Source organism: Rhinolophus sinicus, chromosome 3 (assembly GCF_057876585.1).
Source record: "Rhinolophus sinicus isolate RSI-liver-muscle chromosome 3, RSI-T2T, whole genome shotgun sequence".
NCBI lineage: Eukaryota > Metazoa > Chordata > Mammalia > Chiroptera > Rhinolophidae > Rhinolophus > Rhinolophus sinicus.
Genome location: NC_142503.1, coordinates 131,013,046 through 131,037,742, shown reverse-complemented (window position 1 = coordinate 131,037,742; position 24,697 = coordinate 131,013,046). Strand labels below are relative to the sequence as shown.

Here is a 24,697-nt window from a genome sequence, read left to right as displayed (position 1 = left end):
CCTCAACTCCCCAATGTAGCTGCGGCAGTTATATTAGTGGCCAATGGCTCAATGGTTACAGCTGATGGCCAATTAGCCACAGCTGACAGCCATCTACTACCCGAGCCAGCACCCTTCCACGTGAGGCTGAGAGCCTGGAAACTGCTCTCTGGGGCTCTGTCCCCACAGTTTCATACCTATGTTTTCTTCTATGCGATTGATTGTTTCAGGTCTTATGCTTAAGTCTTTGATCCATTTTGAATTAATTTTGGTGACAGGTAGCAGTCCAGTTTCATCCTTTTGCACGTGGCTTTCCAATTCTGCCAGCACCATTTATTGAAAGGCTGTATTTTTTTCTCAACTGTATGTTTTTTGCTTCTTTGTCAAAAATTATCTGTCCATATTTATGTGGTTTTATTTCTGGATTCTCAATTCTATTCCATTGGTCTATGTGTCTGTTTTTCAGAGCAGAGATTTTCAACCGTCTGCTCATTGCTGGACATTGTTTTGTATGTACTGGGGGAGTCCCATTTGAAAAGGGAATATTTAAGGGAATCATTCTTTTATAAATGAAAAGTAAATCTTTTATTAATTTTATTTTTATGCATATTTTCTTGCTAGGTTTGCCTGGATGGGGCTCCTGAAAGTGCCAAAAAGATATAGAATAATTGATATGAACTGGGGGTTAATCCTGGGAAGCTTCTGGAAAAGGAGAGCATGTTTTGAAAGGTAAAAAAGGCACCAGGCCTTGTCTGCTGTTCCTTCTGCTAGAAGTATTCTCAATGCCCTCCCCCCCCTTTCAGATCTCAGTTACCTTGACCACCCAACATGAGCTAGAGTCAACTCTGTTACTCTCTTTCATGGCATTTCATTTTAATATGAAAGCAGTTCAATAACTTCCCTTGCCTCTTCAACATTATGTGTGCTTAAGCTTTTTGAAATTTATGGTAAAATCCACATGGTTTTGATTAAATGTCTTTACACTCCCCAGGCATTCCATTTCATTTTAAACTACCAATGAGTGAGTCAGCATTGTTAGGTAAAATTGCCAAAGTTGATGCTCTTAAAACAGCTGGTCTCTGTCTTGTTTCCTCTCCAGTGACTTATTACAAGATTTTTCTTTCTGTTTTTTTTACCAAACCAGCTGGGTTCCAAGGACAATTCCCCTGACCACATGAGCTAAGTTAGCAAATCCAGGTTTCTGCAGCAGCATCTGGTCACTGTTCTCCAGTGCTGTTAATTAATTACCTTTTTAAATTCTTTCAGCTTTTTATATAATAGCAGTGCTACAAGCAGAAGCTCAGTTACCAACTGGAAACAGGTAGGTAGAAAGATGGAAAATCAAAATAACAACAGGAAAGAAAAATAGACATGGTATATTCAATTCAGTTCCAGAAAAATAAATAGTCTCGGCGGCAGAATCTCTATTTGCAAGCATCAAATAAAATTTTGATTGTAGTTAGATAGGTTATAATGTAGGGAGAAAGGCACATTCCACCTTAGGGAGTATATGAGGGGCTATAGATTGTGGAGAAATGCAAATAACTGACTTTGACTTTTATTTGGTGGTAGGAAATGTGTCATAGGTTTGCAGGGTAAAACAAAAGCTTGGAGGAGAGTCAGCGTCAGTACAATGTAGTGTAATTAGCATAGGAAGGGACTTAGGGGTTCAAATGATAATTTAGAAAAGGATTTATTTACTTTTTATTTCATTAACCATTTTGATTGGAGTGAAGGGAATTAATAACCCACAGAAATTAGAAGTCAAGACCACCTACTCTGTTTTATTTCTGTGTTTACAGAAATTTTTTTAAAAAGGAAGAAATCCACTTGACTAGTTCTCCATGGTATTTTTTGGGGACTAAAATCAAATGAAGCACACAGAATTTGGAGAAGGATTAACTGGTAAACTCTTCCTGAGAATGCACCTGACCCCACCTGCTTGTCTAATTACACACCTGCCATCATTTTTTACTGTGATATTAAAAAAAAATGCTATAATGATATTAAAGGGGAATTAATCCTTGTTCTATAACCTATAGTTGTTGTTTTCTCCATCTCTAATTTTGGCCACCACAATGTCAAGTAGTAGATGTAGATAAGGTTCAGAGACAGTAACAAATTTAGGAATCCATGCATATGAAAATTGATGGTAAGAGGAACAGTGAAAGGTAGGAACAACTTAATTTGGTTACTTAATTCAAGTACAATAAGGATTTATTTAAATGGGTTCTTGAAAACATCTTTATTTTACTTTCACAGAGCAACAGAGAAGGAGATACAGGCTTAAAACAAAGAACTAGAAAGTTCAGTTGGAAGCAGCGAAAAAGTTTTGAACTGTGAAATTGATAAAACATAGGACTAACCAAACAAGAGACATACACAATTTTCAGATAGTTTGTCTTAGTTGTGATTTAGATATGCTACTGATGTATTATTATATGTGCTGGACCAGAAATTTACTTGCATACTTACTGGTTTATTTCTGTGGATTTATTAGTAGGACACTAATTCTCTCTATTTTCTTCAAATGTAAACTTTAAAATGGACGAGAATCTCTTCTGGGAGACTGACTAAATCCATTTTGTAAATCTACAAAAGAAATGATGGTGTTTAGAGCTAATATTAAAGAGTAACTTTAATGATCTTTAATTGAGAAAAGTATGGTGGTAGATGAAAGTCCTGGAGAACAAAACATTCAGTGTTCTTTTAGAACATACTCAGTTTTCTCAGAGCAAAAATTGGCTCCTATCACACTTTCCAGGGCAGTTGGGATGCCTTCGTCTAGTTTTGTGTATTCAACCAGGAACAATGTTTGTTTTTGAAACTCTGAGGACACAAGCATATACATGTTAATATCTTCTGGTACTCAGTTCTTTCCTTTGCTTTTTTTCCTTTGTATTAGGTTGGTGCAAAAGTAATTGCGGTTTTTGCAATTATTTTTAACCTTTTAAATCGCAATTACTTCGGCACCAACCTAATAGATTATCCAACCCATTTCCAGACTCCCCATTTTTCCTGTTTCCTTGTCCAATACTTTCTTCTGAAGTGTCTCATGTAGGTTTATTATACTTAGACAGTACCTCATGTTCCAAATCTATTTGGCTTTTTATACTATCAAAACTCCTATTTGCTTAACCACCTATATTTGGGTTAGCTGCTGCTTTCAAAAAGTGATCAGAAAAAATAATTTACACAAAGATGTGAAAGACTTGTCATTTCTTATTACCTAACCATTGGGGGGACGTTAGTATACTATTTCCCAGATGTATTGCTTGGGTGTCCAGAAAAATTCTAACGCTACCTACCAAATTAGGGAATACATTAGATATATAGCCAACATTTTTGTGTGTAGAAATAATGAATTCTTCCACAAAATTTACATTTTTATGAAGTGTGGTTATTATTGGCTCCTCGTGTTTCTAAAAATGACTAGTTAGCAATTGTTTAGAAATCTTTCTTCCTTTGCTCCTTTCTTATTCATCTTTTGTCTGTCCATTTGTTCATCGTCCTTCCCTCCTTTAATCCATCCATCCATCCATCCATCCATCCATCCATCCATCCATCCATCCATCTATCCATCCAGGTAGAGGCACTTACTCATTCACCCCTCCAACACATACTAATACCATGTGATGGGGGTGGTGCCGGAACCTGGGACAATAGAATAATGTAAAACACTGACTTTTCCCTGCAGGGCTTCTCAGCCTTGGCACTGTTGTAATTCTTTGTCGTTGGGGGCTATAGTGTTATCCTGGTCATTGTAGATGTTTAGCAGTATCCCTGACTTCCACCTACTAGTGCCAGTAACAACCCTGCTCCTTCCTCTACCCCCTGTCCTGGTTGTGACAACCAAAAATGTTTCCAGACATTGTCAAATGTACCCTGTAGGGAAATAAAATATCCTTGATAAGAATGCTGTTTTAATGAGAGACATGTAAAGGGCACATTTCCCTGCATTTTATAAGTCTTATAATAAAGGTGCACATATTGGGGATATATTTGGATATATTCTGTCTTTGCTCCCACCTCTGATCTTTGCTAATATACTTCTGCAAAATAATTCTTAGTTCAATCCTGAAAGGAGATCATATATTTCAGGAAATTATTCATCATAACTCATGATTGACTTCTTTTGTACTACAGTGACTTCTGGCATTCCATGTGATAGATCCTCATTCAAATAAACTGTCCAGCCAGATAGCTAATTAGAGTTTAATGTTGGTTTTTCTACCATGCAGTTTCTGTTGAAATGACTTGCAAAGATATTTAATATAAATGCTCTTTTTAAGAAAGTAGTTATTAAATACTGAACTATTAAAAATGAGCCATTGTATAGATCAGGGTGTGAAGAATTGGAATTTGTAATCAACTCACCAAATTGTTTTTTTTGGGGGCTTTAATGAAAAATTTTGATGGCTTTTAACTGAGGTTATTATTACTTCTATGTTAGTAGTTTTTCAAGCACAGCCCTTTAGTAGTTTATATAACAAACAGAGGTTGGCAATGGTTAAAATAAATAATATTCCATTAAATCTTAACTAGGTATGAGATGTTTGTACTGATTTGCTCATAATATAGGCCTCTTATTGTTATACTTTCTTTGCTTACATAATTTCATTTATTGATGCTCCAGTATTGTTTTTTCTTAAATTCTAGATTGACGCATGTCTTACTTTAGGTTTTGGAGAGTGGTGATGGAATGTCATGGTTCTTTATGTATTTTTAATTCTAAAATTCGAGGAATCATTAGAATATTGCTTCAAATGCTTTCCTCCTCTTCATTCAGTCCTATGAAACTTTGATTATAGGAATTCTTTACCTATTGGCCATGGGTGGAAGTGGGAGGAATTTGTAATTTCCTTTTTGTTGAGGTTTCTGATAATCAGTAGATTTCAACTGCAGCAGAGTTTTACTATAGTGTTGACAATTATTAGCTCTTTATTTTCAGTGATAAATATTTGTCACTTTTAATTTACCCTGGCTATATACCTATAAAAGAGAGGTTGTGGAGGATTAACTTTATCTCTGCCTCACTTTTTTTTAGAGATGCAGAGTGAACTTCTTAAATAGAGGTACAACTGACACTTAGCTATAATATTCCAATGTTCATCTTTGGGGGTGTGCAGTCGAGTACACACAGACTTCTGTCACAGTTCTAGATGTCTTGGCAGAATAATGCACATGACACAGAAAAAAGAATGACTTCCCTGTACCATTGGTTATCTGTTGTAGTATGAGTGGCTAATATATTCTCTAGGAGCTATATCTGAATCTTTGTTCAAATGCAATTTGGTCTGCCTTTGGTAAATTGGTCTGTGTAGCCAACCAGAGCAGAGACACGTTTTGTCTTTTGGGTACATGCAGGACTGACAGTAACTGAGTTGAGATTACTCTGGCTGGAAGTAGGAGCTGACCTTTCTGTAGCTCTAGTATTTTGCTCTTTATATTTTTGGATGTGTTTTGGGTTGAAAACTTTGTCACATTGTGTCGAGAGGTCCATGACTTAGCTTTAAAAAAATTAAATAGAGAATCATTTGTTCTCTTCGCTCAAAAATTCCTATTGGGTCATAGCAACCTTGTAGCCTGTACTATCATTTTGCTAGTGAGTTCCATGTCTTTCTACTTGAGGTGTAAGGGATCGCTCCTTTTTATTTCCCACAGGCTCCCTTCTTTTTTTTTTTTAATTTATTTTTTAAATTTATTGGGGTGACAATTGTTAGTAAAATTACATAGATTTCAGGTGTACAATTCTGTATTACATCATCTGTAAATCCCATTGTGTGTTCACCACCCAGAGTCAGTTCTCCTTCCATCACCATATATTTGATCCCCCTTACCCTCATCTCCCACCCCCCACCCCCCACCCCCATTACCCTCTGGTAACCACTAAACTATCCCTTCTTAAAGCTTCAAATACTTCCTTATTCTAGAGGCCTTATTAAACTTGTTGACTAAATGTATATTTACTCTATTAGTACCTTTAATAATTTTTATTTTCATATGAAAACTCTGAAATGAGATGCGCTATTTCATAATCTCTAAATGGCCAGGGTTATTTATAAGCCCTGGAAATTTCACCATGCATCATGTCAGTATATCCAGTATATAACCACCTCTCATTACCTCTATCTTTATCAATCTGATCTAAGACACCATCATCTCTTGCTTGGATTGTTGCAATAGCTTCTAATAATCTCCCTGGTTCTATCCTTGAGACTCTAACGTGTATTCAATGATGCAGCATTCGAAGTGATCTTTTAACAATGTAGGCTAGATTTTGTTCTTTCGCTGTTTAAACTCCAGTTGCTTATCTCATTCAAATACTAACCAAAGTCCTACAGCTTATAAGGCCCTACTATACACTCTACTCCCCCTGCTCCATCCCCCAAACACTCATGGTTGACCTCTCTGGTCTCCTTGTAGTCCTTTGAACATACCAAGTCAGCTCACACCTCAGAGCTTTTACTCTTGCTGTTATCTCTGCCTGGAATATTGCCCCCCAAATACATGTATGGCTTGCTCATTCAAATTCTTTAGCTTTCTGATCAGTCAACTTATCAGCAAGAAGTTTCACATCAATTCTATTTTATAAAAATAGTACCCATACTACCGTATTCACCTTTCTTGCTTAATTTTTCTCCATAGTGAAATCATTGACAGAAACCCTATATATCTTTTTGAATATTTATTTTTTTAATCATCTCTTTTTTCTGCCAAAATGTAAATGCCTGAGGATAGGGACTTTTGTCTATTTTGTTCTTGGCTATATTCCTAGTGCTTAGACTACTTCCTGGTACATAGTAGGTGCTTGATAAATGTTTTTTGAAGGAAATGAGTTAATATTAATAGATAGAACCTAATTCAGTCCAATCATTCATTTATTCAAAATCTTTTTTTTTACTATCCAATATTTGCAAGGTACTATATGGGGACAAAAATGTAAAGTCATGATGATTTATAACCTTGAGCAGTTTACAATCATATGGAGGAAAAAGACATGTGACCAACTCTAAATAGTAAATGTGGATGTATAGGTAGGTCATGAGGAAGGTTAGGCAGATGAGTTACCATTTGATTTGGATATTAATGAATTAATCATATTTTGGGGAGTATAAAATAAAAAGGGTAATGTCTGGCTTCAGGAATAAAAAATCACAGTCACAGGATCTTATAAGTCTCTTTGTCAAAGAATAGTCCTCTTTGGCCTATCTAGTATATAAAATTGATTATTATTCCTCCAGGGAGAAGATAGCTAACATTGATCATACTGATAAAGAAATTTAACATTGAACGCCCTTTGTTTATGGTTTCATCAGGTGCACCCATGGCTACCAGTCCACTAGATCACTCACCGTTCCTTGTGCTAGCAAGACCACCTGACAACTTAGTTACCCTCATGTGTAATGACAGCAATAGTGGCCAACAGGATGTTATTTGATTTTTGTGAAATGCTCAGGTAATATTCGACTTCCAAAATTTATATGCTTTTTCATAGAGGGTATTAATATAACAGTATTAATTTGAGTAGTGTCATTTTCTTCCTTTAGGTAACAGGCGAGTGCACCTACCAAATGAGCCAATGAATGGAGCCAACTACTCTGTGGTGTCTGAGTTTGTGTTCCTGGGACTCTCCAGTTCCTGGGAGATCCAGCTTCTTATTTTTTGCTTGTCTTGTCTCTTCTATGTATTTAGTATTATGGGAAACCTCCTTATAGTGGTCACTGTGACTTCCGATCCTTATTTACATTCCCCCATGTATTTTCTGTTAGCCAATCTCTCCATAATTGACCTGATATTTTGCTCCATTGCAGCACCCAAGATGATTTGTGATCTTTTCAGGAAGCGGAAGGTCATCTCCTTTGGGGGTTGTATAGCTCAGATCTTCTTTAGTCATGCTGTTGGGGGCACTGAGATGGTGCTGCTCATTGCCATGGCCTTTGATAGATATGTGGCCATATGTAAGCCTCTCCACTACTTGACTATCATGAGCCCACGAATGTGCATTTTGATTTTAGTGGTTGCCTGGACCATTGGTCTCATTCATTCTTTGGCCCAATTGGCATTTGTGGTAAACTTGCCTTTCTGTGGCCCTAATGTAATAGACAGCTTTTATTGTGACATACCTCAGCTCATCAAACTTGCTTGCACAGATACCTATAAACTGGAGGTCATGGTCACTGCTAATAGTGGGTTCATTTCCGTGGGTGCTTTCTCCTTGCTCATCCTCTCTTACATCTTCATCATGGCCACTCTACAGAAACACTCCTCAGGTGGTTCATCCAAGGCTGTTTCCACACTGTCAGCTCATATTATTGTCGTGGTTTTATTCTTTGGTCCATTGATTTTTTTTTATATGTGGCCCTCTTCTTCAACACATCTGGATAAATTTCTAGGCGTATTTGATGCAGTTTTAACTCCGTTTCTAAATCCAGTCATTTACACGCTCAGGAACAGAGAGATGAAAGTGGCGATGAGGAGAGTATTCAGTAAGCTTACAGGTTTTAGAAAAATTCAATAAATGGCTTTATTGAAACACAAAATTTCCAAGTGACTATTTACAATTTTTTTGTCCCTCATAGCCACTTCTCATGAAGAATGCACCATTTCTCTGAGGTCTTATCTTGTTCTTTTGTTTGAAACACATTCCTTTGTTTCTTCATTTTGCTGACTCTGTGTTGGCTTCCATGCATTAGGTAAAACAGCCACCTCTCCAGTCTTAAAGGAGTTGCTTCATTTTAGAGATAAACCTTACTGTTCGACCCTACCCTAGCTCTTGGTTTTCTCTCAAACCTCTGTAATTTCCAAGCAGCTTGTTTTATTTTTAATGGCTCCCAGTAGTTGAGGGTGTGTCCGGAGCTGTCAGTGTCCCAAAGGGAAAGATCTCAGTAAGCACCTTTATTCACCATGATTGGGATTCAGACCCTCAGGTAGCAGCTTTAAAAGTAGGCAAATATATACAGTCCTGTAGGACCATGAGCGTAAGCCCCGCTGACCACCAGTGCCAGGCCATCTTCTGTGCGGCCTTTGCAAAAATTGGGGCTCCAGACGAGTATACAAGTGCCTGTCTGGGCGATAACTGTGAGCTGTGTGAGACTGAGAGAGAGCGCAAAGATGGCAGGCACCTGCCTGTGTTCTGAGAGCACGTCCGTCTGACATGTGGCCAGACCTGAAGCCTGCCTCTCAGACTAATGCTCTATGACAAGCAAAAAAGCAAAGGAGCCTCTCTCACACCGAGTCGGGACAACCCTTGATCACTGCTGCCACGCTGGGCCCAAGGGCAGGTGAGTTCCAGTGCACGTGCCCTTGAAAAGCCATTTCTCAGATCGTTATAGCCTTGAGGGTCTCGTGGACATGAGCCCCGTGGGTTTTCAAGCTAGATGTTTTAGGGGCTTGTCTCTCAGGTGTGGGTCTTAAAAGCTGGGGGTGCCTGATGTGGGGTTTGAACCCTTTGCACCTCAAGGAGAAGCTCCTGTTTTGATTTCCCTCCTGACTGTGGGTCTCTGAGCCAGCTGTGGGGTGTACGGTGCGATTGTGATGCAGCCTCCCCTACCTGCTTAGATGTGGGCCTTCTCTCCTTGGCTCTACCTGTATGAGTTACTCAGGCAGGTTTCAGGTTTTTCTCAGAGGAAGTTGTTGTATGTTTGTGGGAGAGGGTGAGTTTAGGACCCTTTTACATCGTCATCGGAGACTGGAACTGGGATTGTCTTTGTGCTGTACATCACTGAGTGTTCATGGACCGTCACCACCACATGCTGAGTCTATTTTGTTCTCACTGAAGAATGGGCGATGTTCTTCCCTGAAAAGAAAGAGGGACTTTTATGTCAAAGGCATAAAAATCAAGATAATATTAACCCTTACTTTTCAGTTCCCAAATAATCGTGCCAATAATATCTTTCACACATATTAAATAATGATGTAAATAAGTTTGTTTCTCAGGAGAACCATATTACTGTTTTCAAGCTATACTGCCCTGTAATTGGTACACTTGTTAAAATTCATTATCTGTTTGTATCCCACATCTCCTTTTTCTCCTGTTCTGCTTTCTTATTTCACCTTTTGGTTGAGTAAAATGTAGCAATCATCTTTAGGATCTGTGGTTACATACACATTCTAATTCACAAATCTTGCTTTCATGCTTTGTTCCATGTGTTGAAGAATGTTCTCGACTTCTTTTTCAATCAAGTAGATGAGGTGTTGACAAACTTTTTTGTAAAGGGCCAGATAGTAAATAGTTTTGGATTTGTGGGTTATGTAATCTCTGTTGCAACCATTCAGTTCTGCTCTAGAAGTATTGAAATAGCCATAGACAACACGTAAATGAATATACATTGCTGAGTTCCAATAAAACTTTATTTACAAAAACAGGAGGCAGGGCAGATTTAGGGTGCATAAAATACAGATCTGCCTATTTCCCCAAATATCACATCTTTGTTTTAAAACAAGAGTCTAAAATAAAGTGCAGTATAGCATCACACAAAATTTGCAGTTAAAATTCAGAAATTCTGGTTCTAACAGCACCAATTCACACGCTGTGTTATCTTACCTAAGTCACTCTCTGAATTTCAGTTTCTTCAAAGGCTGCAATAGAACTCACAGATTTATGGTTATGACTAAGTGAGATGATATTTGAAAGGCTTTATCAATTAAAAAATTAGCCTGGGTTCCTTTCCTGGATTGTAACCATTTGCTTGGAGTCTATCAGCTTAAAAATAAAATTTGTTTTATCTTCTAATGCACTTTAAACTTACCTTCTACTTTGTACTCCCCCACCCCCACACAAATATCTTGTGATGTATCTCCATCATCTTTTCACAGTATTGTGGTACGTGCCTTCATTGCCTTGTGTCACCTGTCAAGCTGAAGATTTAATCGTTTACTTCCTTTTGCAGTCATTGATAAAAATAATAATGGTAAATATTTACAAAGTACATACTATGTGCCAGGCACTACTCTTAGCTTTTTACCTGTATTAACTCATTTAATCCTCATAGCAATACTTGAAGCAGATATTATTATCACCCCATTTTACAAGTTGGGAGGTAGAGGAACAGAGATGTTAAATAACTTGTCTAATATTTGTAAATGGTAGATTTGAGTTTAGATCTAGGCAGTCTGGTTTCAGAGGCTGGATTTTTAACCATTACATTATTTTTCTTCCTACAAAATTTGTTTACTATTTATCACTGGACAGGCCTAGCTTACCTTTCTTCATTTAGAGCCAATTCTCTGCCCCCATATTGATGATAAATATGTCGATTCCTTATTGATGATAAAATAATTTCCAATGAAATAAATTATGTTATGAACACAGTAGAATTATATTATGTGCATAGAGCTCAGCCATTATATACTAAATATTAATTAACATGGAAAGTTGCTCAAGACAGAGTAGTAAGTGAAAAAAGAGATAACAAAACAAGATTTAAAATTTGACCTGTTTTTAAAATAATGTATGTACATAAGCCAACATGTTAATAGTGATATTTCTCCCTGGGGGGATATAAGTGGTCTTTTATTATCCTCTTGCATTTATCTGTAATTTTAATATTTTTAATAATAAATGTTATAATATAATAATGAAAGAAGCTACTAAAATAGTCAAATACATTTGAAACATATTTTAAACTTTGGTACATTTCACAGATTTTTGATGTTGAACCTTGACAAAGGCATTTTGCTAGGCTACGTAAATCATAATCCCTGGTGGTTATTATTTGCCTTCATACTTGGCCTCTAAAAGAATTCTAAGCCATGAGTTTTAGTCTCAAAAATTGCCTTTTCCCTAGTATGTCTTTGGTGAACCTATAGATCATTATACATGTTATTCTCTCTGATAGGAAAGTATATCTTCTTAGTGGTCTGTAGATCCTTCATTCATTGAATGAGTTTGGGTCAACCTCTGAGTTTGGTACCATTGGAGATACTAGGATGCTTTCACATGCTACTGCTGTACACTTTAAAAATGGAGGTTACAAAGGGAATCGCTAATTCTCTGCATAATTCATGAGAAAATACACTTTGGACTGGTTGAGTCCAGTTTTAACCGTGTGTAGTTATCGTTGAAAATACGAGTGAGACCAACTGGAGTTGTCACGAATAATGTCCTACATTGCACTGAAACCCAATCATGCAGAAGAAAGTTAAAATTCTCTTAGCATTTTAATGAAGTAGGCAAATATGATAATATTTACATGGGAAAATATAGCAGAATTCATATAATTGGTTTATGTGCCTCTTAATGATAACTGTCTACTGTATGCACAGTAGTGTTCCAGGCCTTCTGGATAGATGCTATATAAATATTATAAGCTGCCCTTGACTTTGGAAATTTGCAGTCCTAGTGAATTGGGTCTTTGGAGAAAGAAAGTCTATTTTCATCATAAGTTAGTGGAAGAGAGACAAAAAATGAAATGAGAAAAAGACTTCCTCCATGTGGATTTAGCAACAGTTTGGAATAAAGGGCAAATTGACCTTATGTTCTGAACAAATCTACATGGTACTGATTGATTAGATTAATAGGCTTCCAAAGTCAAGGGGAAAAGCACATTAAGGAGAAGTCACAGAAGAATGTTGTGAAAATCCCTAGATGTGGATGTAGTTTAGGCACCTCTATTTTTATCTCTTAGTAGTCATTTAATTAAAATTACTATTTGTAACCTGGACGTATGAGTCTCTGATGTATGGTATTTATTATTATTATGCTTTAGGCTGGTATGAGCTAACATTTTTAGAGCCCAGCCTCATCCATTCTGATCAAGGATTTGCAAATTCCCTTATTGTCTCCACACCAGGTAAAATTTAAAGGAGCATGTTAAATTAAAAAGCATTGCAATTAATTACTTTATAAGGAGAAAGACTATGAGCCAAGGAAGTTCAAATGTTTTGAAAGTGTGATTAATTTTAATTTGAGAATTACATTTCTCTTTTCCACTGAGCCAGAAGACGGGAGATGGTATGAACAATGGAGTTTTTGTATAAATGAGAATGTCCCATTGCAGGAAGTAATACTATAAGGCCCTTACAAAGGTGCTTCCACTTGCTACTGTCCCCAAATAGAACTTGGGAGTAAGATGGAGTCATTATAGAATGTCAAAATTAGTTTCGAACATCAAAGAAAAAATATTGGAAATGATATAGATGTAAATTACACAAAGATAATCTCTGGCATTCCCTGTCTTGTAGCCCAAGATGATTTTAAGTAGAGTCTTGTTATGATTTTACATGAACTCAACCACCATTGTAAGAACAAATTGACTATAATTCTAAATGAATACTGCCAGGAAAATTTTAGAAAAATCACATAGAATACCTTTAATATATGCCCGTCTTCTAACAATATAATCCTGGTAAACCGCTAAAAATTGGGCAAGTGTGGGAGCTAAAATCTCATAGCCCATTTGAATACTTCCAAATTGACTTCCTATTATTAGTTCTTGCAATGGGATATGAATATATTTTTGTTTTTGTACGCTTGTTTTCAGAATGATCAAAGTCTTACTCTGTTACAGATCTATGGCTCTGACACTGGAAAAATTTTACTCAGTTTTATGTTTCCCACGTGAGGAATCATGAAACTCTCATTAAAGAGCTCTGCAAGGTATTATCACTTACACAAAAGCTCCGTTATTCATACCGTCTCCAACCTTCTGGCCTCTAGCAGAAAAGACAAATGGAATTCTCAAGTTGAAATTTTCCAAACTTTCAGAAATATTTGAACTTCCCTTGCTCACAGTTTCTCTCCTTATGAGTTAGCAACAGGCCAATCTGTGCATCTAAGAATATCACCTGATGTTAAGACTCCACTTTGTTGCAAACAGATGTAGCCAAATACTACACTCAGTATTATCATCAACAGGTATGACCATCTTTTTCTCATTCTCCCGAGAAAAACTTGCAATTGACCTAAAACCTGGAAATTTCCCAAAGGAATCACTGATTCACTTTTTTTGGCACTGTCCAAATGGAGATTCCTATACGGGGATTATAAATTGGAAAATGTGATCAGAAATTTGTATTAACCTTAGCCAAAGTTATACATAACTCTGACAGCTCTTGAGACTCAATACATAAGTATTAACATTTTAGGTATGTGATAATAGACAAACAGATAGCTTTATATTTTCTATTAGCTAGCCAGGTAAGTTATGCCTGTATTATTGCAGCACTTTTTGCTACACTTGGGTAAATATATGAGCCAGATAGAACAATTAATCTCTAAATTGAAGAAGATGGTTTACCTGGCTCACTAAAGTAGGTAAATAGATTCAGGGACACATTACCTTAGCCTGAGGTTAGTAATTTTAAATTATGTCACTGAAACATTCTGTAATACTTAATCATTATGTTCCTGAATTTCTGTGCATTGAAACTGCAAGTAATTTCCAAAGTTTTAAATGCTGTTATACAACCACTGTCATATGACATGATTCACTAACTCATCATTTGACAAAAGGAGCATGGAGATCATTCCCTAATTGTACTCCAAACTATTGTTTCTGTGACAACAATGTATCAGAGATCCTGACAATGATGTAGATCAGGAATGAGACTACTTTTTTTTCTGACCCTTTGGTTTGGCCAGAGTAGTCATCAGTTATGCAAGACTGAGAACCGAAACAACCATTTCCATCAATTGTGTAACTACAGCCAGGGAATATCTTGTCATTCACATAATACTTTTTTCTGCACCCAGAACCTCGCTTTGCCTGCATTACCTCCCTTCCTCTAATTTGGAATGGTGGTCTCCCTTTCTGCAGTAAGTCAACAATACAGTTTAATTATCATAGCAGATTTCTTTATTTGAGTAGGATATTTCTGCATAACAATCCTTATGTTTACTAATAAATGCTTTAGAACATTTTATTTAGGAAATTCCTAAACTGAGAATGTAAAAAAATTCTACCGTTCTTTTCTGGTCATAAGCAAAAATACTATAAAAAGTTCTAAAATGTGAAGATTTTTAACACTTGTAATGTGAATTTTAAAATTCATCTTTACTGCAGAAATAGCAGGCCAGGGGGTGTCTATTTACTTCATTCTCTCAGATCAGAAACCACAGTGGTAGTAGCCTCAAAGCAAGATTGAAAGGAGGCTAGACACTTTCTCCTAGTGTGTGTCTGCACATTAGTCTTTGTTTCTTATTGTTATTTGATTTCTTAACACGAAAAAATCTTGAGTCCATTTTTGAGTTAAAAGAGTTCTTCTGTCTTTTATTGAAATTAGTTAGCACTCAATACATTTTTATTTCTTTTAATACAACAAACTGAAAACCCTCAAGTTAATTATTTTAAATGAATAACTCAATTTGTGATAATGCAATTCAATTAGTTTTAAGGACTTTAATATCTAGTATACTCAAAATACATTATCCTAGAATGACAAAAGTCATCCAGCCTTTTTAAAAAAACAAACAAACCTGGCAAATTCATGTAAACATTCTAGTCAGCTATGTTGCATTCATGTAAATATCTTTCAAAGATAAGTTAGTATTTTCCCTGAAGGTATAGTCCTCATCTAAAAAGGAAAAAATATAATCCCCAAAGAGATTTTTCAGCTCCATTCTTACCACTTCCCATCAATAGCCTTGGAATTTATCCAATTTCCTTTGCCAGAAGAGGATTTTTGTTGATTCTAAAGCTAAAATGAGAAAGTTAGTTTATGTTGTAAATCAGTCTTGTCTGGTTTGAAGCCAAATAATGACTTATTTGCTAATTTAGTTTTACCCTTTTTGTCCTCTCTCATGTGAGTTATTTCTATATTTTCAAAATATTTAAATACAAGTTTGTCTATATTATCTGGCTTTTTAGCACATTTTTGTGTTTTATCTGTATCAGCCATGTATACTGAGCTGTACCCCTACTTGGTTTTAATTTCCTATAGGTCACTAGTTACAAATGGGAGGAATAACCCTCAAGCAAGATATTTATTATCTGTGATTCGCCACGCTAGTGGGAAAGGAAGAGGGGAGAAACTTGCTATTATAAACAATTATTCCTACGGCTACACCAAGCTTCAAAGACAGAGAATTCAGTTATTTCTTCTAGTAAGAGAAAGTTCAAGAAAGAAAAAAAATACAGGAACTTTTGTTTTCCCACATACATTTTTATAATTTGTTCTGCAGTTTTTTCATAAGATTCTTGTACTCTCTATATGTAGTTTTTAAATGATTTTTAATTTGATTTGATTATTTTTTCTTGATAATCTGACAATTTTATGTGATTGTTTTGTGAATAATTGTATCCATGTTTGGAGCAAAAGAAGTCCACCTTTCAAGAATTTGTGACTTGACAAATGCTTTATAACATTTATCTTCTGAGACCACCTTTTCCCTCCCCTTCAAAATCAACTTCTGCTTGTATAAGAAGTGTTTGAGGTGAAAGCACTGGAAAACATGTTGACAATGCTTTTGTTTATCTCTTATATCAGAGTCAAATAGAGAAACCTGTTTCACACTGTGTCAGTCTTAGGATTCAACTGAGTATTTACAACTTTATTTCGTGAAGAACACACTCAAAGCCAATCACCTTGGGACAGTACTTTCAGTATTCTTGCAGACCAATTTCTTCGCCGTGAGGCAGCTAGAGTTGGCCAATGGAAGCCCCGGAGAAGAATTTTTCCTCTCCTTTCAACATCATTTGACTGCACTAGAGGAAAGACTGGCTTTGCTACCTCAGTCTAAGCAGATCTTACTCAAGGCAACAGGGAAATATTTTCTGTTAGGAAAAATTGAGTATGATTTGGAAATTGGCACAGAGATTATTGGGTGCCCATTCAATGAAATGCTGGGCGTTGTTTAGGGGATCCTCTGGGATTATGTTGTTCTACAGGAATGTAGAACATTCTTTGATTAGGCTATTTAAAATCCTATAGATAGAATTAACTTGTAGAAAACTGATAACAATGCACATGTTTTTGAGCAATGAAAATGATTTCTGTTCATGGCAATGCAAATACATTTGGTCCAGTAGAGAATATACATCTCTGTAAGTCAAATCCCAATTTGAACTGGTTTTAACATCTTACTATAGTTCCCTCATGAATTAATGATTTTATATGAGCATCATGAGTTTAGCTTTCTGAAAATTATTTTTTAACTTCTCTATCCCGGCAAACTAGCCTTGCAGGCACTTGTTTAGACCTGACTGAGTGACACAATCTAGACTCTGGCACCTCATCTGCAGTACCTCATCTGCAGTATACCACCAACAGCTAGCACAGAGGGTTAGTGCTTACTTATCCCATCCATCTGGACACTGCCAACCAATCAAAAAGTCAGAGACTTTGTTTCCCTCAGATGGGGCAGAGTTAGATCGTGGACTTTTGGCATTAACAAACTTACTCCTTTTCTCCACTTTTTCTCCCAACTACCAATCTTTGATTTTTCAGTCTGTTGCTAGATTGGATTTAATAAAATGTTTCTGTTCAACACCTTTACAGTCTCTTAATTTTTATTTTACCACACCAATGAATGTAAATTGGGACTAGTTAGAAGCAAAAGCAAGTGCTTTAAGACTATTACAGTAGTGACTCCCTGAACAAATTTTAGTGGAGGTTTTTATTAAAGCATGGCTTAGAGAACATTTGTTAAATTAGAGTGGGGTGATGATACAGCTTGTCCATTTCACCATTCCTGTGATTTTTTTCATGAGTGACCAACATGGTTCAGTGTGACCATTGCTTGTGATTTGGTTTTGCTTCTAAGAATTTATTACACCTCAGAATTTATTGCTCTTATTTCCTTTTCTCAGTTCCTAAAGCTGCTTTTAGATACTGAGGATTGTATAAAAGTTCATGAGTGGAAAAGTACAGCTTTACACAGCATTACGTGACCTTGGGTCCTTACTCAGTAATTACATGAATTTCCTTTTCCTTATCTCATTAATATTTCCAGCAAATTTACAGGAAAGAAAAGAACAAAACAAAACAAATTGGCTCTCTCTCAAATTAGAAATTGGCTGCTCTTACTGAAAACCCCAAATTAGAAATTGGCAGCTCTCACTGAAAATCCCAAAGAACAGATTCTACCTTTAAGTTTTTGGTGTACCTGTGATTCACTGGTAAAGTAGTCTGTCCTATTGTCCTCTTTTGAAAACTGCTATCTGAGTTGCAGACACCATATTCTGAAATAAAAAGGCTTTCTGGTGTTTGAATTGAATTGAATTGCAGTTTATTGAGCTGCAAAGAGAATAGTAGACTCAGAGTCCAAAGTTTTATGACTAATAAGAAAATCTATAAAACTTAATGGCAATGGGCTTACTTATCACAAGAGTAGTCGTAAGTAGTTTTATAGCTTTAGTGAACAAATTGTACTTCTAATAACAAATATATTTTGTTATAACTTCATTGAACAACTGCAATTCTCTGTTGAAAATATAGTTGCCATGTTAACTCATTAAATGATTACATTTATAAGTCTTTTCACAATCATCAGTAAAATAGAACTTAAAATTAAGAAAACAGATTATATATGTATTTTCCAGTTTTATTGAGATAGTACTGATATGTAACATATATAAGTTTAAGGTACAATGTGATGATTTGATACCCATAGGTAAATCAATAAATGTGATATACCACATTAATAAAATAAAAGATAAAAATCATATGATCATCTCAATAGTTGCAGAAAAAGCATTTGACAAAGTTTAACATCCTTTCATGATATTCTCACCAAATTGGATATAGAAGGGATGTACCTGAACATAATAAAAATCACATATGCCAAATTCACAATGACTATCATACTCAATAGTGAAAGTTTGAAAACTTTTTCTCTAAGATCAGGAGTAAGACAAGGAATCTCACTCTTACCACTCCTGTTCAATATAGTACTAGAAGTCCTAACCAGAGCAATTAGGCAAAAAAAAGAAATAAAGAGCATCCAAATTGGAAAGAAATAACTAAATTGTTTCTGTTTGTACATTATTTAATCTTATAAATAGACACAGACAACAGTTTAGTGGTTATCGGAGGGTAAGGTAGGAGGCGGGTCATAGATGAGGGTAAAACGGATCAAATATATGGTGATGGCAGGAAAACTGACTCTGGGTAGTGAACACACAATGTGATATACAGATGATATTTACAGAATTGTACACCTGAAGCCTATGTAACTTTACTAATAATTGTCACCCCAATAAACTTTAATTAATAATAAAAAAATAAAATCCCAAAGGCTCCACCAAAAAAGTATTAGAACTAATAAACAAATTCAGTAAAGTAGCAGGAAACAAAATCAACATACAAAAATCACTTGCATTTCTATATCCTAACAACAAACTATCTGAAAAGAAATAAAGAAAATAATCTCATTTACAATAGTATCAAAATGAATAAAATATTTAAAAATAAATTTAACCAAGGAGGTGAAAGATCTGAATACTGAAAAATATACGGTAATGATGAAAGAAATTGAAGAAGACACAAATAAATGGAAAGAGACTCTGTGTTTGTGGATTGGAAGAAAATATTTAAAAATATGCACATCACCCAAAGCCATCTACAGATTCAATGGATTCCCTATAAAAATTTCAATGGCATTCGTCACAGAAATAGAAAAAAACAATCCTAAAGTTTTTGTGGAACCACAAAAGACCCCCAAATAGCCAAAGCTATTCTGAGAAAGAAGAATAAAGCTGGAGACATTACATTTTTTATTTCAAACTTTATTACAAAGCTATGTAATCAAAATAGCATAGAACTGACATAAAACAGACACACTGACCAACAGAGCAGAATCAAAAGCCGAGAAATAAGCCCACGCATATACAGTCAGCTAGTATTTGACAGGGAGCAAAGAATACTTAATAGGAAAAGCATAGTCTCTTTAATAAATAGTGTTGGGAAAACTGTATATTTACATGGAAAAGAAGCCAAGGAGAAGCAATGAAATTGTATTCTTGTCTTACACCATCACAAAAATTAACCCAAAATGAATTAAAACTTAAATGTAAGATCACAAACTGTAAAACTACTAAAAGAAAACAGAGGGAAACAAAGTTCTTTGACATTGGTCTTGGCAACAATTTTTTTGGGTATGACATCAAAGTATGAGCAAACTCTTTGCATATGGAATCTACCTGAACAGATGATGGAGAGAGGAGAGCACTGGAGTCATGGCTTCTGAAGTATGGAGGGGTTATTAACCAACCTGTCATTCTGAAAATATATACTGACTTCCACACCTAGTTGTAAACTTTGGGTGATATACAAATGAAAAATTTAAAGCATTATGTTAATAGCAAAAGAGTCTACAGATTACAGATCAAGGTGTTTACCACTGCTATTTAAAAGGACAGATCTCATTTCATTCTCTACCTGAAATCCTTGACCTCTTTAGATAATACTAGTCCTTCGTTTGAACTTCTGCTGGTTTTTCTCACACATTCAACAGATAATTTTCTCTACTGTTCATATGATATATATTGAATATTGCTTTTATATTGTAGCCATTATGTGTGCAGTTTATGTCTTTCTAATGATTTATTGAATTTGTAACATACAGAAGTTAGGGAAAAAAAAGCCTCTGACCATTAAGAACTGGAACTGTCAAGAAAAGCTTTATAAAATAATTGAGAACTTTTATTGACTTTTGAGGAGAGTAAAATATAGAGAAGCAGAAACGATGGTGCCATAACAAAAATGCCTTCAAATATTTTACCACTGTTTTGTCCTTCCAATGAGCACCAAAATAAGAAGAGTGAGCACTCAAAGTAAGGCAGCAATGAATAATTTCATTTCTGTGTACAGTTTACTTCTAACATTTAATTGTTCACTTTTTTGGGTTCTATTTAGTTGTCATGCAAAATAATTTAGTGCAAATAATAGGTAGTTTGCATACATGCTGTTGTTTGGTGTCAGTTTTAACTCAGAAAAATCACATTTTTTATTTTGATTTTTCACTCTTGCTTCTTCAGCTATTTTCTACAGGATCTGTAATTTCTGGATCAGGAATACAGAGACCGGGGCTCTGGTCCCCCATTTTGGCACTAGTGTGACTATAAGCAATTCCATTAATATTTTCGAATCTCAGGTTTTTCATCTGAATAATGGTCAGTTTGGACCAGGCCATCTCTTAGGTGGAAGTATTGGTATAATTCCACTGGATGGTTTTGTTTTGTGTGTGTGTGTGTGTGTGTGTGTGTGTGTGTGTGTGTGTGGTTTTTGTCTTCTATGAAATTTATACATTAATCTACATTGTCAAATTTATTGGAATAAGTAGTTTCCAATATTCCCTTATTATTTTTAAGAATATCTTTAAGGCCTGCAATATTTTCTACTCTCTCATTCTGAGTATTGGTAGTTTGTGTCTTTTATCTTATCAGCATGGCTAGAGGTTTTTCAATTTTCTCGATTTTCTCAGAGAATCATGTTTTCATTCCATTGATTTTTCTCTTTTTTCTGCTTTCTAGTTCAATAATTTCTGCTCTCATTGTTTATATTTATATTCTTCTGTTTTATTTGTCTTTAATTTGCTTTTTAAAAAGTTTCTTTAGATGGAAATGATAATCATTCATTTGAAATCTTTCTTCTTTTCTAATACAGACATTTAGTTCTATTATTTCTCTTTAAGGACTACTCTAATTGCATCACAAGTTTTCATATATCTTGTTTTCTATTCATTCAGTTCAATATACTTTCTAATTTTTCTCTGAATTTCTTTAACACATGAGTTATTTCCATGGAAGACGTCCAGATATCATTTTGTAATTGATTCTAATTTATTTTCATTGTAGTCAATAATCTACTTTGTATTATTTGAATATTTTTAAATTTATGGAGACTTGTGTTATGGCCCATAAGACAGCAGGTTCCAATCTCACCTCATGTTGAGCACTGAATAACCTGCAGAGCCTGGCCCCTTGGGACAGATGAGATCATGGGAAAGGAGAAGTCTTCCATTTACAGCTGGTACTTCTCTGTGAGATTGGGAATAAGAACATAACTGAGGATTTGTTTTTTCCAAGAAGGAAGCAAAGGGGGCCTAATCCCCATAAATTCAGAGTGCCTGTTGTGAAGCCATATTCTATCTCACTCATACTAAGTGCCGAAAAACTGGAAAAGCCCAGTCTTCTGGGTCAGCTAACAATAAAGAAAAGGAATGGGTATCCTCTTACAGCTGGTACTGTTCTGAGACACTGGGGAAAAACCACAAAACTGAGACTTTTCCTCCAGGAGGGATGAAAGGAAGTGAAGAGGACCTTGTCCTCAGCCTTTAAAGCACACACTCTGAGGGACTGGCCTCTATGTTGTTTCATATTGAACTCTGCTGACTGGTGATGGTCTTTCCAAGTCAAAACCTGTTCATAAAGACTGGGGGAAGAAGCTGCTTCTTCAAATGCACAGACAACAAAGTAAATCTACAAGGAGCATAAAGAATCATGAAACATGATACAATCCAAGGAGAAAAACAAATCTCCAATAATTAATTAAAAAGAAATGGATATCTGTAAATTGCCTGACAAGTAATTCAAAATAATTATCTTTAAAAAGCTCATTGAGGGACAGGGGGATGGCTTAGTTGGTTAGAGTGCGAGCTCTGAACAACAGGGTTGCCGGTTTGATTCCCACATGGGCCAGTGAGTTATGTCCTCCACAACTAGGTTGAAGACAATGAGCTGCCACTGAGTTTCCAGAAGGGCAGTCAGATGGCTCAGTTGGTTAAAACCTGAGCTCTTAACAACAAGGTTGCTGTTTTAATCCCTGCATAGGATGGTGGGCTGTGCCCCCTTGCAACTAAAGATTGAAAACAGCAACTGGACTTGGAGCTGAGCTGCGCCCTCCACAAGTAGATTGAAGGACAACTACTTGGAGCTGATGGGCCCTCGAGAAACACACTGTTCCCCAATATTCCCCAATAAAATTATTTAAAAATGAAAAACACAGCTCTTTGACTTGCAGGACAACATGATAGGCAACTAAATGAAATCAGGAAAACAATATATGAACAAAATGAGAGTATCAACAAGAAGATCGATATGATAGAAAAAAGAACCAAACAGAAATACTGGAGCTGAAGAATCCAATAACTGAACTAAAAAAATTCACTAGAGGGGTTCAAAAGCAGACTTGATTGGACCAAAGAAAGAGTCTATGAACCTAAAGACAGGTTATTTGAATTTATATGGTCAGAGGAGCAAAAAGATAAAAGAATGAAATAGAGTGATTAAAGCCTCAGGAAGTATGGGACTCCATCAAGCAAATAAAGCCTTTTAAAGAAATAATGGCTAAAAACTTCCCATATTTAGGGAAGAAAATCAACATGCAGAATCATGAGGCCCAATGGACTCTAAATAAGTTGAAATTAAAGAGATTTATACAGACACATTATAACTACATTATTAAAAGTCAAAGACAAAGAGAGTACTTTGAAAGTAGCAAGACAGAAGTGACTCATATTATACAAAGTAGCCACCATAAAACTGTCAATGGATTTTTCAAAAGAAATCTTGCAGTTCCAGGAGAGTGGGATGATGTATTCAAAGTGCTGAAAGAGAAAAAACTGCCAAACAAGAATACTATACCTGGCAAAGCTGTCCTTTAGAAGTGGAGCGATGAAGACTTTCCCAGAAAAACAGAAGTTGAGGGAGTTCATCACCCTTTATAAAAAATGTGAAAGGGAGTTCTTCAGATGGAAACAAAAGTATGCTAATTAATGGGATGAAAAAATTAAAGTATAAAACTCACTATTAAAGGTAAATATATAGCCCAATATATAATATGCTACTACTTTAATGATGGTGCATAAATCACTTTCAACCATTTAATAAAAGTTAAAAGACATCTTTGTCTTGTGTACCTGAAACTAATAAAAAAAAAATTTTAAAAAGAAAAAATAAAGAAAAAAGTTAAAAGACAAAAGTAATAAAAGTAATCACATTAATATCCACAAAATTAAAAGATGTAAATCGTGAAATCAATAATATAAAGTGATGTGTGGATGGGGAGCTAAAAGTGAAAGTGTAAAATGTTTATTTGTGATCAAAGTTAAGTTATCAGCTTAAAATAGGCAGTTATAATTATAAGAAGTGTTATAATAAAGCCTCATAGTAAACACAAATAAAAAACCTGTAGTAGATATTCAGCATATAAAGAGAAAGGAATTAAAGCATATCACTACAAAAAAAAATTACAAAGGAAGACAGCAGGGGGAGAATAAAAGGAATGAAGGAAACACAAAGCAGTTAGAAAACAATGAGCAAAAAACCCCCAATAAGTCCGCACTTACCTATAATTATTTTAAATGTAAAAGGATTAAAATTTTCCAATTAAAAGATATAGAATTAATTACTGAATGGATAAAAAAATATGATCCAATTATATCCCGCCTATAAGAGACTCACTTTAGCTTTAAGAACACATGTAGAATGAAAGTAAATGGATGGAAAATGATAGTCCATGCAAATGGTAACCCAAAGAGCACAGGAACTTAGACAAAGGAGACTTAAAATAAATTGTCACAAAAGACAAAAAAGTCATTGTATCATGATAAAGGGGTCAATTAATTAAGAAGATATAACAATTGTAAATATTTATGCACCCAACATCAGACCACAAATGTACAAAGCATGTATTGACAGAACAGAAGGAAGAAGTAGACAGCAATACAATAATAGTATGGGAATCCAATACCTTACTCTCAACAATAGATAAATCATTAGATGTAAGTCAATAAAGAAACAGTGGATTTGAACAACAGTATAGATCAAATGGACCT

The 24,697-nt window shown here is 35.4% G+C and overlaps 1 protein-coding gene across 1 annotated transcript; it reads left to right on the top strand.

The window, feature by feature from the left end:
- Positions 1–7,552: 7,552 nt before the first annotated feature.
- Positions 7,553–8,500, top strand: LOC109458871 (olfactory receptor 4F15-like). Its single transcript, XM_019752857.3, has one exon. It carries the CDS (start codon positions 7,562–7,564, stop codon positions 8,498–8,500), a length of 939 nt encoding a protein of 312 aa, XP_019608416.2. The 5' UTR covers positions 7,553–7,561.
- Positions 8,501–24,697: the final 16,197 nt, after the last annotated feature.

Excerpts from the sequence above, each read along its gene's own strand:
- LOC109458871 (XM_019752857.3), top strand. The coding sequence starts at position 7,562 with ATGAATGGAGCCAACTACTCTGTGGTGTCTGAGTTTGTGTTCCTGGGA.